General features: G+C 40.4%; 1 protein-coding gene across 1 annotated transcript in view; it reads right to left on the minus strand.

Annotated features, from left to right (window-relative positions):
• The window catches only part of LOC139912160 (partitioning defective 3 homolog B-like), a 234,727-nt gene that overhangs the window by 160,343 nt on the left and 55,252 nt on the right, over positions 1–19,132 (minus strand). Inside the window, exons 4-5 of the mRNA XM_078286087.1 lie at positions 14,622–14,716; positions 3,680–3,750 (exon numbers count right to left, since the gene is read on the minus strand). Of these exons, the coding sequence (XP_078142213.1) occupies positions 3,680–3,750; positions 14,622–14,716 (166 nt within the window). The remainder of the gene's footprint in view (positions 1–3,679; positions 3,751–14,621; positions 14,717–19,132) is intronic.

Consider the following 19,132-nt stretch of genomic DNA (forward strand, 5'->3'; position numbering starts at 1 on the left):
TATATGCAAATATACAAACACACGCATGCACACACAACATTAAAACTCAGTCGACATAGTGGTTCTTTGAAGTTTGAAAGAATGCTGAGATTCATAATGTTAACAATAATCAGATATACTGTAGGTGTACTGTATGTGTGTGTGTGTGTGTGTGTGTGTGCAGATTAATGCAGTGAAGGGTCTAGGTAACAGCCATATTGAGAGTAACAGCTGCCTATTGTGATGTGATTATGACAGTGGGGAAAGTAATAGTGCAACACCAAAAGAAAGGGTCTATAGCTCAGGGTCTGCACCTGCATACAGTACCCGTTTATACTGTTGTGAAAATAAAGGGAGAAATTCACAAGTCAGAGGGAGAGAGAGAGATAGAGAGATCAAGAGAGATGCAGAGAAAGACATGAGACCCAGACAGAGAGGCAGAGACGCAGAGAGATTCTTGTAGCGGAAGAAACCAAAAAGAACAAAAAAAAAAGAAAAAAAGGTAGAAGAGCTAAACAGAAAAAAAAGAACAAGACAGAGGAAACAGAAGATGCTGTCACTTATAATGCTGGAGGATATGATATGAAACACAAACACACACACACACACACACACACACACATATGACAAAACCAGGAAAACAGGGATCCCCACTGACGATAAATGGGAGCATTGTGTCCTAAAATAAATTAATGTAAAAATAAAATAAAATCCTTTCGCATCCAGTTTCTCTTATGCTTTCAGTCAAACCTATTTACCTTTTTACCTCTTAGTTTGTAAATAACCCCATCTGCAATAATGTGCCTTATTTCACCAAGAAATATAATATGCTGGCGATGCTATTTCAATAAACCAATTTACAGTAAATCTGTTTCCCTGTATAAAAAGGACATTTTGATTCAAAGGTAATGAGTTTTCTGGTGAGAGTGTTATGTGGTTAAATTATGATGAGCTATTACTGTATTTATAGGTGCAGCTTCACACACACAAAAGCACACACGCAGGCGAAAACACATACACAGGGAGGAGGGCAATGTATGTAGGCACATACAGACAGCAGTAGAAACACACACACTCAGACACACATGCTCATTTAACTTATGACTTACTGTTCCAATATTTATAGCTGCGCTCACATACTCATTTTAGACTTTTTTGCAATTTCAAGGATCGTTTACCCACCGACCACAAAAACCATTACATCACTTTTACATTACTCACAGCAGAGATGGTGTGTGTGTGTGTGTACGTGAGCGAATACAGTGCAGAGAGGATATATGTGCAGGGAAAAAAGTGCTTGGGTGAATGAAATCAATGTGAGTTGTGTGTGTGTGTGTGTGTGTGTGTGTGTGTGTGTGTGTGTGTCTGTGAAGGCTATCTATATGATGAGTACGTGTAGGTATGTGTTCATTTATGTGTGTATATGTCAATGAAAGCAGGTAGTTGGGCTGGGCGATATGGATAAAGAAAAAAATAAGAAAATATTTTGATATGAATATATAACAATATCTGATAACATGCAAAATCACATGTGAAATAATCAAATTGATGTTCATCGCATTGAACTGTTGGGTAATACATGGTATGAACTCTCATTTTCAAATAATATTCCCTAATTTGTTTCAGATCTCATTTTGTGAGAGATTAGAATTAGACTAGAATTAGCTTTTTATCATTAATTCAGACAACAGAATTGTGCATCACGAAAAGTCGATATAATTTCATCATATTCTACTGAAAAGAGGATAAACAATGACATTGAATCATCGCCCAGCCCCGGCAGGTAGCTTGAGGGTGCCAGTGCGTGGTGTGTGACGAGTATGAGTGTGTATCAGTACAAGTGTGTGACTGTGTGTGTGTGTGTGATCTAATCTCAGCGCTCTGTGGTTACAGCTGGTTGCTATGGAGAGAGGTGACAATGTCTAACACAGAGGTCAGACATTATTCTCTCCACATCTCTCTCTTGTTCTCTCTCTTTCTCGCTTGCTTTACTTCTCCCCCCTTCCAGCTTTCATAGATATAGATCATTTTGTTTTAGTATTTCTGAGTCACTTTCTGATTAAGTGCACACACACACATATCGACCTGTTGATTTCTAAAATATAGACTAATGCACTGTGAGGTAACACGACCCTATTTCAGAGGTCAGTGTTCTCAGACAGGACAGTACATTGATCACTGACGTAAAACAGACACTCAAATTTACAGTTGGCCCGTTCGCTACCTCGGTTCCCTATTAATCACACTATTGCAGAGATTTGGCCTAACATTAGGAAGTGCCCCTTGGTTTGGTTGGGTTGTGTGAGCAGTAAGTTTTACAGGTCTGTTATAAGACAGACCAGCTCTGCTTTGGTTGTCGGGGATAGTCCCCATGAAATGAACTCCCATTACTTTTACTTCCTGGAAAATAGAGTATCTTTAATGGTGACCTCATGTTGCACCAGGAGGCGTAAATATAAAGTCCAACCAATAAAACCATCACAGATTTTTGAACAATCCCGCCCCTCTGCCCTGCCATCAAATAAAACCGCCTTTCTCTCCCTGACTGATATTCCACTAGTTTACACTTTTAAATGATCCCTCACTGTGTTATGTCCCGCCCCAAAATCCTGTTTCAACAGGAAATACATCCAATCAAGGAAGATGCCATTTCATGGGGTCTTTAAAAAAACAAATGGGAATTCACTTCATGATTTGGGAGAATTATTAACTTTTTAGCACTGACTAATGACAAATCTGCCTAATATAGCCTCTTTCATTTCCTATTGCAGTACGATCTCTATGGTTATCCAATTGATATAGCACAATGACTATAAATGTTGCTGGCACCAGTGTCACCAGTGGAATTAGTTTGAAGCCCTGCATAGATTTAAAATTTTAATTAAGAGTGTAAGAATGTGTTTATCTGTCTGATTTCATTGTTGCTGATTTGTCTATCACACTGTTGGTCTGCTTGCCGGTCAATGTCTTTCTGTCTGTTGTTCTACTTATGTTGTCCGCCTGCCCTTGCCCCGTGTAATGAATGCATCTGAGTCTGCCCCCCACCCCCAATAGACACAGATGCACACACACACACCCACACACACTCACAAACAAACACACACACACAAATGGCCCACAAGAGACATAGGGCATGTCTGCCCCCCACCGCTTAATTAAGTAGCACTCATTAGTGTGTGTACATTTGAGTCTGCATACAAGAAAGCAAGTGTGTTTGTGGCTGTTTATGTGTGGGTCCGTGTGTGCATGTTGGTGTGTGTGTACGTCTGTCTTGAGTGTGCGTGTTTGTTTGTGTGAGTGTGTGTGTGTGTGTGTGGAGGCCCTGACCCTGTTTTGGCAGTCTTTTGTAGTGGGCTAATGATTGAGCGTCTTTACGCTAACTTCATCTGTACAGGCCTTGATCTGGATTAGAATACTGTTTTAATGAAGGGAAAGTAGGACACACGCACACAAGTACACACACAAAAAAACATCAATAAACATAAGCATAGACACACAAAAAAATTATCTCCAAGTAAAACACAAAGAGACATAAAGAGAGAGAGAGACACAGTCAACCACTTATTTAGTCAGTCTACCATTTCATCAAGCCCAACTATTAATGCAATTCATTAAGATAAACCATCATTAGAATTAATCTACAAAGAGGTGGACTTCATTTCAATAACAATTAGTCACACACACGCAGACACACACTGACCCGCTGTTGAAGGTGTGTTTGCCTTGGGGTCGCTCCATCCCTGCAGGCCGCTCCACAGCAGGACTGGCTGCCTGCAGAGAACACACACAGCAAACCACTCCTGTTAGAATGTGAATGGCATTTGGAAAAGAAAAAAAAGGAAAATGTCAATAATAAAAAGAGTGGAACAGCACGTGGCAATATCACATTAAGACTGACAGGGAGCAGCAGAATTAATGGATGGACAGAAGGATAGATGGATGGGATATAATGTGGAAAATTGAGGGATGGATGGATTGATGAATTGATGGGCACATGAACAGACAGCAATGAATGAGTGAGTAAGTGGTTTTGGCTTTTTGGTTTTGAGTTATACTGCACAACTCCCAAGATGATATCCTGAGCTCAACAACTAGGCCTTTCCAAAATAAAAGACAAGCAAAAACGCTAAAAAGAATGAATGAATGGATGAATGAAGGGATGAGTAGAGGAGTTGCTCAACTGATGGATGGATGGAAGTAAACAGCAATTAATGGTTGAAGGCAAGTAGGCTGTGTTGTCAAGCAGTGATAAATAACACTCTGTCAACTGGTATGGCAAGGGCGAGAGAGAGAGAGAGAGAGAGAGAGAGAGAGAGAGAGAGAGAGAGAGAGAGAGAGAGAGAGAGAGAGAGAGAGACTGTGAGACACATGAGTGTAAATGTGAGCCAAGGGAGCTGTAATAATTAGTTTCTACTATGGCAGGGGACTGACAGTGTGCATGTGTGTGTGTGTGGGGGTGTGTGTGTCAGGGTCTAGTGTGTGACATGGAGAGGTGAGCACCACAGGGACAGGGTCTCCTGCCCAACGGTAGAGGGGTGATGAATCATCTAATACGCCACATGTGACAGAGTGTCTATGTGCACACATTCCTCTGTGCGTGTGTGTGTGTGTGTGTGTGTCTGTGTCTGTGTGTGCTTGCGCAACAGTATATCCCTCCTAGCTTGTATATATGCATATACTGTATGTATATACTGTATACACATAGGTTTTAGGGTTGCACAATTAATCATGTATAAGCATGCACTGCAATTTTAGTTTCCATAATTGGTAATTGCAGAATACTGACATATTGGCAAAGTTGAAATATTTAATTTAATTAAGAATGTCCGCTGTAGTTGAAAATAGGATGCTGACATAAGATGCCAAGAGTCCAGTGAAATAACCCTGTTCCTTAAATTATCAAGACTAATAATTGTGACTGATAATTGTGATCACAATATCTGGCAAAATAATGAGAATTATCATCCAGTACTAATGTGCATGTGTCTCTATGTTCTTGTGCTTGCGTGTGTCTGTGTGCATGTCTGAGCTTATGTGTGTTAGTCTGTGTGTGTATGAGGATGTTTGTGTGTGTGTTTGAACATAGGGGGTCAGTGTTACCACTAAGCCCTAATGGACTCCTACCATGACTCACACACACACACACACACACACACACACACACACACACACACACACACACACACGCAGAGAGGTCAACAAGGGTCAATACTAGCAGTAGGCACTAATGGACTCTTAACATGACCTCTCACCTTTGACCTCTCACCCTACTGGCACATGACCTACACCACCTGTCAGCTAAAGACAGAGAGAGAAAGAGATTAGAGAGATGGAGTGCAAAACAGAAAAGAGAGATCAAGAGAGAGAAAAATGAGAAAGATGTCAAAGAGCAGGAGCGATTCAGGCTGAAAAAGCAGGTAGAAAGTGATAGTAGATGGAGAAAAAAACAATTGAAGAGAAACAAAAAAAAGAAAAGAGGAGTAGAAGAGAGCAGAAATAATGCTTGTTGAGAAGAAACAGGAGAAGGTGAGACAAGACTGAACAGTAAAGAAGGCTGTGAGTGACAGACCACAGATAAACATATGGATCGGGGTAGAATGGCTTGAAAATCAATTAGTCTGGCCGAGCCGCAGATGCCACCATGTGAGCTTAATTACTAAGAGGATGACAGGTAATATTAATTGCCCCAACCTCTTTGTCATAAACAACAGCCACTCATACATGAATTGGAAAGTCTTATGTTACTTAATTGTATGTCTCATTTAACAGCTGCGTGTTGAATACATTCTCTTTAACACACTACCCCCACCTCACTCTCTCAACAACAGCTACATATTAATTATAATAGCCTGCAATGTATCTTATGTTATATGTCAAATGCTTATTTGTTATAACGAGGTAAATTAATTTAACCCCATCCTTTGTACTACTCTCAAAAAAACAGAAATATGATTGCACCATTAAACCCGGCAAAAAATCAGAGAATCAGAATCGTGCGTGTCCTGTATTTGTCAAGCTATGAACTTCTTCAATTTCCACATCACATTAATCATTTTATCAGAGTGATGGTGCTCAAAATGTACTCTAAACATGGTTTTCTGGGGCTGAGCCCAATTTTTGGCCTACACATTAAATTGCACATTGTTAAAAACAACTTTCATTGATTTCAAAGAGAGCAAATCTTGAGCAAATGTCTCTGTATACTGTTTTGCAATTTATATCATAAATAATTTTGAGACATTAGTATAATTTATGTAAACAAACAAGACTACTGCCGAGAAGACTGGCAACCTCTATCAGCCTCAAAATTGCATTTTACATTGTGAGCCACTAGGTCGGATTTTGCAGGAAAACGGCTAGATTGCTTTACGGCATGAAGGGAGATTGCTTTACTGCACAAAACAAGAAGAAGGATGCAAATGAGACCATGGTCATATTTGTTTGTGGAAATTATACCAAGGTATCAATGACATATTGATGTTTAACTGCTACGTAGCCCCTTTAGTTGCGGAAACCAAAATCGTGATATACGCTTATAACTGATTGTGCAGCCCTATTACAGAACAACTTTAGACAAATAAGACATAAGAGCTCTTCAGTCTAACGAACATTTTATGAATGTTATAGTAATACCACTCTAAGAATTCACATATGCTAGTCTGCTGGTCTTAGACAGCTCAATCAATACTTGAGCATGAGCGACTCTCCAAAAACTAGAAAACAGCAGTATTTCCACTTTAACTTATTGATGGATAGCCCTACCTTGAATAATGATGCTTATAATAAATGGGCTGCTAGCATTTATTCTTTTTAGTCCAATCTAATAATTGCTCAAAGCGGATAAAAAGAGTGAACTATTAGTGATATTACTAATTACTGAATAACCAATCAAGCTGAGTGTTCCTGAAAATGCTGCTAGAGTGAGCATGATGAATTGATGGAAATGCATGTTGGAAAGTGTGTGTGTAAGTGAGTGTGTGTGTGTGTGTGTGTGTGTGTGTGTGTGTGTGTGTGCGTGTGTCTGAATGTAATGGGTTGATGGGAATGCATTTTGGAATATCTATGTGTGTGTATGTATGTCAATGATGAATTGAAGAGAATGCAAGTTGGAAAGTGTGTGTGCGTGCGTACATGTGTACGTGAGTGCGTGTGTGTATGTGAATGATGAATTGAAAGGAATGCGTATCAATGTGTTTTTTGATAAATAACATGTCAAAGGGCTAGAGGGCTGAACCACAAGTGAAAAAAATAAATAAATAAAAAACAAAAAACATCCAGAACATAAAACACGTTCCGTATAGGACGAGACCAGTGTGTGTGTGTGTGTGTGTGTGTGTGTGTGCATTGTTTCTCTGTTCTTTTACACATTCTGAAAAACACTTAGGTCTGAAAAAGAATAGAAATACTGACAGACTGAAAGATAGATCGATAGTCAAAAAGATAGATGGCCAGACAGATAGAGATAGAGAGACAGAGAGAGAAAGAGAGAGAGGGAGAGAGAGGTAGAGAATGAGAGTAGGGCCCTGAGTTCTCACACTAATCCCCCTATTGAATAAATCCAGATGATTTTTTCAGACGTGAACACAGAAGCTGCAGTTACTCAATATTCTATCTGATTGAAGAGCTATCAGAAAAACAATGGGTTCATCTCCTTACAGCGCTCACTTCTTTTTCATATCTTTTTTTTTTTAAAAGGACGGATGCACTGGTACACATGCCCGACCACACTGAGAGCTTAGCATGCTTTTCCTGCTCAAAGCGCCAAGTGTTAGAAGTTAAAAATATTCAACTTGTGTTTTTCTTTCTCCAAAATTCAACTGTAACTGGCACCGTATCACAAACACAACCACTGCTTTCCTCGAGCGTCAACAGCAGGGCCCAGCGGACGCAAGGAGAGAATTCTCACATGATCTGTCATGTTCCTGTTGTTTAGTACATGTCAGATTCAGTTGACGAGCTTAATGAATAGGAGTTCAGTTCTTAAGGAGCACACATAGGAATCAGGCATAACACACACTCAAGAACACGCACATTCACACACAACCCGGCATATATGCATACGTATGGATATACAAACTTGCGTCACACACAAACATGCATGCAGGCTGATGGATGTGTGCACAGACTAACACCAAGGCACACATATGCACGCACGCATGCACACACACACACACACACACACACACACACACACACACACACAGACAGACATCAGGTGTAGGATGATAAATAAGTGCTGTGTTGCCTTATTAGCCCCAGTAGAATTCCTGGCAAGAGAAAATAGTCCCAGCCTAATTAACACACTGTAACTAACCTGCAACCCGGTGTGTGCGTGTGTGTGTGTGTGTGTGTGCGCGCATGTGAGTGAGTGAGAGAGAAAGAGAGAGAGCGAGAGAGAAATAGAGAGCGAGAGAAAGAGAGAGAGAAAAAATAGAGAGAGAGCCAGAGAAAGAGAGAGCGAGAGTGTTTGTGACCCATACTCACTTGTGCCTGGCATTTAGAAGGGAAGAGCTACACCAGTAAATCTTTTTGAATTGAAATTAAATAAAGAGAGGAGACATAGAGAGTGGGAGAAAAGACAGAGAGAGAAGAAAGACAGAGAGTAACTGCAAGAAGAGTACTTTCCTCCCCCCATCGCTCTCCCCAAAAGGCCAAGTGACAATTTGAACAATTACCCAGAGCCATTACCTCCATCTGAACCTGGCTGGCTGAGGAAAGAGACAGACCTGTGTGTGTGTGTGTGTGTGTGTGTGTGTGTGTGTGTGTGTGTGTGTGTGTGTGTGCGCGTGTGTATGTGTGTGTGTGCGTGAGAGAGAGAGAGAGGTAAAGAGAGAGACACTGACTGAGAAAATGATGTATGAGGAACAGAAGTAGGCACAGAGAGAGAAAAAAGAGAGAGGTCCTTTATTTACAGTAGTCAGAGTGTCACAGAGTCATTTACCACTCCAACACTCCTGTGGTAGTTATTAGAGCACAGCAGGTCAGACAGAGTGAGAGAGAGAGAAAGAGAGAGAGAGAGAAAGGGACAGAGTGAGGAGAGGTGTGTGGTATTGGGGAAAAGGGCTGAGATCATCGAGCAGAGAGAAAGATGTGAGGAAAAAATAGGGGAGAGAGATTTTTTGACATTTTTGTAATGACTCGTCTGCACCGTGTAATTTCTACATCTCCACTGTGAACACTCCCTCTCTCTCTCTCTCTCTCTGTCTGTCACCTCCTTCACTTCTCCATTTAAGAACCATCTGTTCATCAAACAGCTACTACCATCTCAGATACTTCTTTATAAATCAGCCAACTATGGAGCTACCAACATGGCAGTGAAATTCTGAAATTCTAATTAATAGGCCCTTACCACATTTACCATGAGTTGGAGACAGCTGTTTCTAGACAAAAAGGTTCCTGTCAATATTAGCCAAACAGTCGGAGCTACCCAGTAATTTTTGGCCCGGTCTTTGTCTTCTCTACCTGCGGAGAGACCACAGCAACTCCGGCTAGAGTCAAAGCAACAATTAGCCAACTTTTCCACATCAGCTGCTTAAGTTTAATTACCTGGATTGACGTTAAGACAAGGAGATAAACTGTGATCATTTCTCTGTTTTGGTTTTTCTGCGACTCTAAGCGTAGCGAGACGTGCAGTGGGAATATGGGCTCTGATTGGTCAATTGACAGCCACTATTAGTGGGTTGCTTAAAAACTGCACCGATCTACAGTCTACCAGAAACTTTAGTATGACTAATTCCCTCCCCTCTTTCAAACAGCCAACAATGACAAGCCATTTAAGATAATAATGATGATGCTGGCCAATTCCACTCGGATTGGTCGATTGACAGCCAAAAGTGATGTGCGCAACTTTGCTGACACACACCAAACCTAACACATAGAAGCACACCACTATAAGTTTTGGGTCGCTTAAAAACACATTTTTGAAGCTAGACTTCAGAAATGGGAAGCCAGGATTCTTATATGACGTTCCTAGCCAGGTGAGAAGTGGAAAGTGGTTGAAGTCACTGAGGTATTTACTGCCTTGGTGTGGTGAAAAGGTTTTATGACTGCCTCCACATAACGGCTGCAGTGAGACCCTATCACTGTTTTAGAGGGGTTGACCTAGATGGTTCAAGTTCACTTCCTTTAACATTTATGTGATGAGGACCAGAAACAGGAATGAGTGAAACAGGGAAAACTACATATATACACACATACACACACATATATACGTATATATATATATATATATATATTGGGGTGAAGTACCTTTGTTGGAGGCATATCAGCAAAGAATGGATTTATGTGGGGATGTATGAGAAGCAAGCCTGAAACCCATTTTGGATCCCAAACCACTGCTTGAAAAAGAGGTGAAACTTTATTGAAGTGGAGACCTATAAGACCATACTATTATAAACCTATAATGTTGTGTGTTTCAATCTACAGTGATGTCCATCTAAGTTCTCTGGTACGTAACCTGCACAAAAGCATATAATATTAGTTCCGGTTCAAGAGGAAAAATGTGGGTCCAGAAATGCAGGTCCCCAGAGAATAGATTGGAAAAACACCGGTGTAGGCAAAGCTGTAACACTATGTGTTTGATGAGAGAGCAGAGAAACCTGAGGAGCTAACATAAACTATCATAAAAAAGAGATTGAATCCGCAGCTGGTGTAGGTGAGATCACATATATGCATGCAGGCACACACACAGAGAAACACACCCAGACACACACACAGTCTGGACAGGCCTAGTGTGTAACTGACACCCAGTAATATTTCATACTGACAGCCACAGGAGTGATGGAGTGTAGTGAAAACAGAGCTAAGATGTAAGGAGTGGAAGGTGGACTCAGAACAACATGATCTACATTCCTAAGCTTTGTCTTACATTTAGCAAAGAGAAGAGCACAGTGTTGGTAGCTTACATTTCTGGGTGATATCGTATCCAGTGTACCCAAAAGATGTTCAATTTGTGCTAAACCCTGATTTATGTAACTGTGAGTTGCAACCCAAAACGGGTCACAGGTCTATTTCTGGTGGATCAAAATGTAGTAAGAGTTGTGACACTAAGTTTAAGTTGACTTGTGGAATGGAATCAATACTTGTGGACTTGTGGATGTGTGGAATCAATATGATTGGGTGAAATGATAGCTAAAACGGGTGAAAAAGTGTTTTGTTGATGTACTTTGCAGCACCTATACTGGGTGTACAGTTATAAACAAGTCCTCAGTAATTAGAGATGTTATATGACACAAAGTCTATTTCTCGCTCACTCTCTCAAAACAACATCACCCCCAGCAACTGCAACCAGGGAGACTGGCCACCTCTGAGAACCAATCATATTCCCCAAAAGAACTGAACTGTCCAAACAGGTTGTTCTATGGGGAGTACAGGGTGGGTCGGAAAGTTTGTTTGTCCAGTGGGCTACACCAAGGGAGTAGGGCTCACCAATCAGGAGGCTCAAGGGGTTGAAACTGCCCAATCAAGAACCAGAAGCGAGCTGCTTTAACTGGTGAACTTGAGGGATTCACAGTGTCCAACTGGGGGTCTAGAGGGAATGTGTGTGTGTTTTTGTAACACAACCACAACACAAGCTGTCAAAACAACATCATGTTGCATGTGGCAAACTATATTATAATGATAGTTATGAGTGCGCCCATAAAAGAGTGAAAGAGTGTGTGTCCACCTGTGACTCTGTGTTATACAACCTGATCTATAAATACGGGGCAGGAGAGGAGAGGAGAGGAGAGGAGAAGAGAAGAGAAGAGAAGAGAAGAGAAGAGAAGAGAAGAGAAGAGAAGAGAAGAGAAGAGAAGAGAAGAGAATATTCTGTATCTATTCTTCAGCAACACAGCTGAAAGGAAAAACGATGTGGACGATAATTATGTAATATGAGCCCAGCTGTTATTACAGTGGAAAGTGGAAACTGAGAATGAGCAGTGAACCGAAGCACAAATTGTAAAAAGAGATTAGAGAATAAAGTTGGGAGAGAGAAAAGTTCATACTCGGTTCAGTTTGAGTTCAATTCATTGTGAAACGGCATCCATGAAATTCTCCAAGCTCCGTCTCACCGCTGTAGCCCGTTCACTGGCTACCTCTGAATGCTCATACTTCTACCGGTTGCATGTTATTTTTAGTCACTCTGGATAGGAGCGGGTAAATGTCTACAATGTAAATGTAATATGTAAATCTGACCGTACATCCCACTTAAAGGAAAGAAGACATATGCATGCTAGGTGAGGAGACATAAATACACACTGAAACAAAGAGATGAGAGGGATGAAGACGGAAACAAACAATGAAGTGAAAGTGCAGACAAACAGACAGATAGATGAACAATGAGGAGAAGAAAGGAAATGAGAGGGAAGAGGCAACAAAAGAGCATACAAACAGATGGAAAAAGGAGGACGAGGATATAGAAAAAAAAAAAAGGCCAGACCATGAGGTATGGCGGGATGAGTGAAGGGAAGAAACAATAAACTAGCTTAAGAAGGAGCAAGACGAAAGAGAGAGAGAGAGGGTACAGCAGGGTCAAACATCAAGCTTTATGGTCAAATGTGTGACAGAGGAAAACGGGATGGAACTCTGTTTTAGTGAATTTACTGTTTCTTTAAGGTAGCTAATGCTTGCAACCATCAATGAAACCTGTTCCTACTTTCATTTTTAGTATGACGACTTCATAAAATCTGGTCCCAAAGACAGAATACAAAACATTTGAGGAAGGTACAGAAATATGAGAGTGAACCTCTTACACTTTGAGGCAATGAAGATGGGCAATTTTGCTAAAAACCATGACCAACAGTATTTTTCCATTGTGATTTTGTTCCTCATAACCTTAGATTTAGTCCTTTTGGTCAGTCACCTTCACTGGTGAAAGCAGCCCACCTCCACTGTCTCAAAAACACAGCCAGCGTCTCATAGACAAATGAGAAGGGCAACTTTTTGCAAATGTCTGAAATGCAGACTGGATGAGGAGGGGTGACAAAGGAAGAGAAAAGTGACAGAGGAAAGAGGAAGTGAGGAGGAAGAAAATTAGGAAGGGCACATTTACAAAGTAGCAATTTTCAGAGATTTAGAAAATACCAATGAGGGGAGTGCAAGAAATGAAAAAAAGAGAAACAAGTGTTTTGTTGCACAAGTGCCATAGCAGGGAAAATGATAGAGGGGGCCAAAACAATGTGCCGAAAAAACAGAAGAGATAAAGAAGTGAGAAGGAGGGAAGTAAGGAAGCGGGAGAGGGAGAGGGAGAGGGGGAGGAAGGGACCGATGAAAAGGGGAAAGGAGCAAATGTTTGCCCTCTGCCCCGTGGAGAAAGGGAGAGAAAGAATGAGAAGAGAGTAAAAAGGAAGAGAGTCATCCGTCTTCGTTAGTGGAGTTTGATGTGACAAAGCGTGTCTGGATTAGAGAGAGCATGAAGACACCGCAACCACCACTCAATCACCTCCCCACCCCCCCCAAACACACACACACACACACACACACACACACACACGGCTGACCCATGTCAGTATCCTACCCGATGCAAAATAGAAAAATGCCGCCCCCTTACCTTTGATAATTATCACCAGTATCCTGGGATTTTAATTACGCTGACATTTGACACCATTTTTATATTGGTTGGTTTACCCAGATGGAATCACTGTATGTACATTTGCACATTTTATAGGCATGTAATATCCACTATAAAAGAGAGAACAGTAAACCCTCCCACACACACACAGGTTGTTCAGTTAACAAATGAAAGCACTGTTCATCTGATACCTATGGAATGTTTCCGCATGCTTGTCTCAATAAAACAACACTGCATGATGATAAATGCCAGCCCTGTGTGTGTGTGTGTGTGTGTGTGCGCGTGTGTGTGTGTGTGTGTGCGTGTGTGCGTGTGTGTGTGTCTACACCATGCCAAAGAGAACTGATCAATATTTGCAGAGGCTTTCCTAGGTACAGAATAAGGGCTATGACACAAACTAGAAACTCAGACATGTCTTTTACAAGTTTGTCTTATTATATTTCTGAAATGTAATATCTATGCCATCAGCTTACATTACGAAACAATGAACTTTATTGATCCTCGGGGGGGGAGAAATCGGGTCATTCCAGTGGCAAATTTATATATCATTTATAGGTAGGAGAACAAGTAATAAAGGCAACGAGGAATATAAGAAGTAAATAGAAGTAAAATTAATGATGAAGCGTCTCTCTGATGCTAATAGAATGATGACTAAAATAAAATTTGCACTAGGATGCTGATTCAAATATTGACATATTTAGAGATGTCTGCAGTTTACAGATTTGCACATTTAAGATGTCAACAATAATTTAGAGTCCTGTGCTAGAGCGTAATTTCAGAATATGCAGAATGTGCAAAAGCGTTGTTGTCGATTACTTATTAACAGATTTATAGAGGGCTGCTGGTTTACAGAGCAGAGTAAATAAAGTAAATGTATTATTACATTATGAAAACAAAACATGTTTTTAGAATACCGATTATTGGATATCACATGCATCATCATTGTGTTTGTGTGTGTTTGTGTGTGTGTGTGGGGGGGGGGGGGGGGGGGACTCTTTCCATGTGTTGTATTTCCTCTGTGTGTAGTGTGTGTAGTGTGTGTTTTCAAGTGAGTGTCTGTATGTCTTTCTGTCCAAGTGCCTCGGGGTCTTACCACCACAGCGGTGTCCTCAGTGAGAGGCGGTTCAGTCTCTGTCGGCTGGGGGCCGAGGGCTGAATCACTGCTGCTTCTCACCAACAGAGGGGTGTCTGTGGAATACACATGGAAACACACACACACACACACACACACACATAGAGTTAATAAGTGGAGGTAGGTAGGTCAGACTGTCTGAGTATAGGTTTTGCCATGTTACAACCACTGTGAAAGTCCCCTTCATGTGTTTATATTGCATCTATCCCACACGAATACTACATGCAATTATTGTTGAAATTTTTGGAGTTAAAATTTGTATTTTGTAAAACATAACTCAACCAACAAGTCACCAGACCATTCCCTCTAACTTTAGAGCTGAAAAAAAAGAGCAAAACTAAATGCCTCTTCTTGGGGATACAGCCAATGTGCAGCAGTAGTTCAAAAAGCATGCAGTAAAACCTTCTACGACGGTGATATCTATATACTGTAACAATCTTATTAACAGTTCAGAACTTGGCTAAAAGATGTGCGACTGAATGTGTTAGATTTTGCAGCACTGTGGATTTACTTGCATTTACACTGTCAGCAACAAATTTAGAATCACACTGTGTGCTGCGTAGCTGCAGAGACTCAAAAATAACAATTAATATGTTTGGTTTGTGTCTGTAGGCTATGTATAAGAAGTGAGCCTAGGTACAGTGAGCTGTGTGTTGAGCAGACAAACAGGAGTGTGTGTTTATGTGTCTTCATATGCATATGTGTGTGTCTTGTGCTTTCCCCTTTAAGAAACAACAGCTGTTATAATGTCATCTACATTGACAGTGACAGACTGTAAATTCCACACAACTCTGTTGGGGGCGGTCTGAAATTGTTTCATACATCACACTCCTGACATTTGTAATGAACACCAAAGATAAACTGATCACAGAAAAAAAAAAAAAAAAAACACGATGTCATAGCCCTTGTTTCTCAAACTATGGCTCAGGACCCAACAGAGGTCATAAGCCTGTCTCTGAAGTGTCCCCAACTGGGCTGGGGTCAACTTGCTATAAATTTCAAAATGTAAATGGAAACTGCACCTGATTTTCTAATAACACAGCAATCATATTTTATAGTTGTCTGAGACTTTCTAAACTACACTGTGAAGAACTATCAGCTACTGTTTTATCTACTACATGACTCATCTGACAAAGCAAATGAAAAGTACGACAAACCTATCCCAGCAAAGAATAACTTAAAATTTCAAATTAAATAGTAGTAATAAAAACGTGGGTGTCCTGCAAAAAACCTTATGTTCTTATCTTATGTTAAAAATGGTAAACTCATGTTCCCATTTTTTGCTTCCTTTCTTCACTCCAGGATGAAGAAAATCTTTCCTGGGACAAGCCAAACCACTGAAAATGTTGATAGTGGATGGGTATCAACATTTTGATACCCAGTTATTGAAAAGCTTTGTAGATATGAGATTTCTGCAGATAGACTTCGACAAAATGCCACTACACACTGTTTTTGACTGACTAAACCAAACTAAGCTGGAGTTTGGTGGAGCTTCAGATGTGGAAAAATAACCTGAATTTGAGTGACAGTCGCTCCACAACAACTGTGCAAAATTGGAACTGGAATTGAAACTGAAACGGTTTGCTCTGACATATGGTAGGAATCGCCTGTCACATCTTGCTGGGATTTCTCATGCTATTCAAACTCTTGGAGTGCCAACCCAAATGATTTCAATTTCAGGTTCTCTGGCCAATTTCAGCTATCCAAATAAGAATATCTCTGTACTGAATTAAATCTAACATTCTATTCTCCTTTTGTTTCTTGAGGTTTCCAAAAGTTTTAATTTTTTGCTCCTGAAGTTTTTTTGTGTGTGGTCTGAGACAGGTTTTAACCCAGAACTATGTAATATTTCTGAACCATTAGATTATTTAACTGCAACAATGAAACATAAAACTCCAAATAAGATCTAAATATAATCCCCAAATTCTAAAAACTACAGAGGGGATTAGCTCTCTATTTCATTTTTTATCAGCATTAGATTTGGATTACTGTGCATTCCCCTTGCTCAAACGACACTTTCCTCTTGCCCCCCTCTGTAAAATCCAGGGGAAACCTGTTCTCTGTCAGTCCTACATGACATTATCAGAATAGCTCCCATCGGACTGTTAATGGAATAAGAGACGGAGCTCAAAGTAGGAGAGAGCCTGAATGAGAGAACACAAAAAGAAGAAGGAGGCGGCGAAGATGGAGAGGATAGATAGAGAGTGAGAAACAGATAGAGACAGAGAGAACAGAGTGTAAAAGTAGCTGCGAAGAGGCCACTGAGCATCTCCACTGCTTCAAAACCTACTGCCAATCTCTCTGACACATGCACAACATGCACTTACACACACACACACAGATTTGATCTAAGCTGTCTTGGTTGTGCTACTGTCATTTTGACGGAGTCAGAGTTCAGCAATATTCATGTCTAATAATAATCTATTAGATGACAAGATACAGACCCTATGCTAGTCATGCCACACAAATGAAAAGGTGTTTGTGTGTGTGTGTGTCTGTACGTGTGTGAAAGTGAAGTGAGGGAGAAAGAGAGAGAGAGAGAGAGATTAAGAGATGAGATGGGAGATATTTTACAATGTTGGGATGACAAAAATGAGTTTCCACCCAGTCGTCACAATGTGGCTGTAAAAACCATCAGTCCGTGAGCCGAGAGACGAGTCAAAGTGTGCTTTCAAAAGGGAGCAAGAACACACCGACATTCAGTGTAACAAACTAATGGGTTGATGAGGACATACAGAAGCTCAGGTCTGTGAGAACATAACGCCTATTTTTATATTGGTTAAGGACAGAATGGGAGCTACATAGAGTAGTATGTTTGTAAGTGTGCGCGTGTGTGTGTGTTTATCAGGGCATCTGCAGACTTCAGAAAGCCAAACGTCAAACTTTTAAAGCTATTTTATAGCTACCGGGAACTGAATTTAAAAACCATACGATTTAATCCATGATTTCAGAAAATTAGTTGTCAAGGAACATGATGTCCAATTGTGTTTAGTTGTGTGGCAGATACAATTAAAAAACAACCACAAAAAAAAAAAAAAAAAAAAAAAAAAACATTGCATATTGTACTGCTAATACAGTTCTAGTCTGATCGTGTGGATGTGCAGCACAAAGAAAACCTTGCATGGTGAAAAAATGAAGGCCTCTGATAACTGTATTTAAGACATTTTCATTCTTTTTAAGGCCTTAAATTTAGACAATGTATTTTTTATTTTTTTTCACACTTTTTAAGGACCCACGCATACCCTGGTGCGTGGGAGTGTGTGTTCTATGAGTGATGACACAAAGGTTTTTCATTAAAGCTAACTTAAGTTTTCACAAAGTTGTCACTATATGCCAATAAAGACATCAGTTTGACAAGGCAGCATGTGTTTTGTGGAAGCGGGAACAGATGTGCTAATAGGGACACTGACAACTCCATGGAAACTCACTGTTCTATAACACTATGTCTGCCATCATGTTAGTTTATCAAAGAATGGGACTCGTATAGAGAGAGAGAGAGAGATAGAGAGAGAGAGAGAGAGAGAGAAAGAAAGAAAAAAAGAAAGAAATTAAGAGATATGACAGCAATAAATACTGAATGCAATGATTTTTAATACAGACTTAAAATTACCCATTAGATTCCCTTTAAATATTCACCATGTGAATGAATGAAACCATTAACTGCCTCTCTTAATCATCCAAACTCATTAGCTAGCAGCCTGAGAATACTGTACGTGTGTATGCATGCATGTATGTGTGTAAATATCTATGTACGCATGTATGTATGTATGTATGTGGGTGCGTATGTGTGGGTGCGTATGCGTGTGAATCTATCTATAACTACAGCAATACCTCATCATAATTTAACCACATAGCACTGTCATCAGAAAGCTCATTCCTGAATGTTTATAGATGTGTGTCTGCACCTCTGCATGTGTTCATAAGGCCTGTAAGAAGCAAATTTGAGAGCCTGAGTGCGTAAGAAGGTAATGTATGATCACTCTCTCTCTTCACATCCCATCAGTGAGTGTGTGAGTCTTCGTGTGTCCAAACGTCCAATAAGAGGCTGATTTGAGGGGCTGTGTGTGTGTGTGTGTGTGTGTGTGTGTGTGTGTAGGTAACATATGATTGTGTCTCTCTCTTCACATCTCATCAGCCCACTGCATAAAATCATCATTTAACAGAAGCTGATGGATGAAGCGCACCACACTACTGCCTGTGCTGTTGCCAGAGCATGGAGGAAAAAGAGAAAGGGAGATAGAAACGCATGAGATTGCAAAAAGCTATGTAGATAAAGAAAATTTTATAAACTTGAGGTATTATTATTATTTTTACGGTACAGTGCCAATCCTAAAATCCACTATCCACGTTCATGGGGGCCCATCAATCCATATAGAATAATGTCATGTTAGCCTCTATAGCTCCACTGGGAATACAAAGTCAAAGAAAGAGAAAGGTTGGGGTGGGGGGGTGGGGGGGTTGGGGGTTATATA

Source organism: Centroberyx gerrardi, chromosome 10, assembly GCF_048128805.1.
Source record: "Centroberyx gerrardi isolate f3 chromosome 10, fCenGer3.hap1.cur.20231027, whole genome shotgun sequence".
NCBI classification, from domain to species: Eukaryota; Metazoa; Chordata; class Actinopteri; order Beryciformes; family Berycidae; genus Centroberyx; species Centroberyx gerrardi.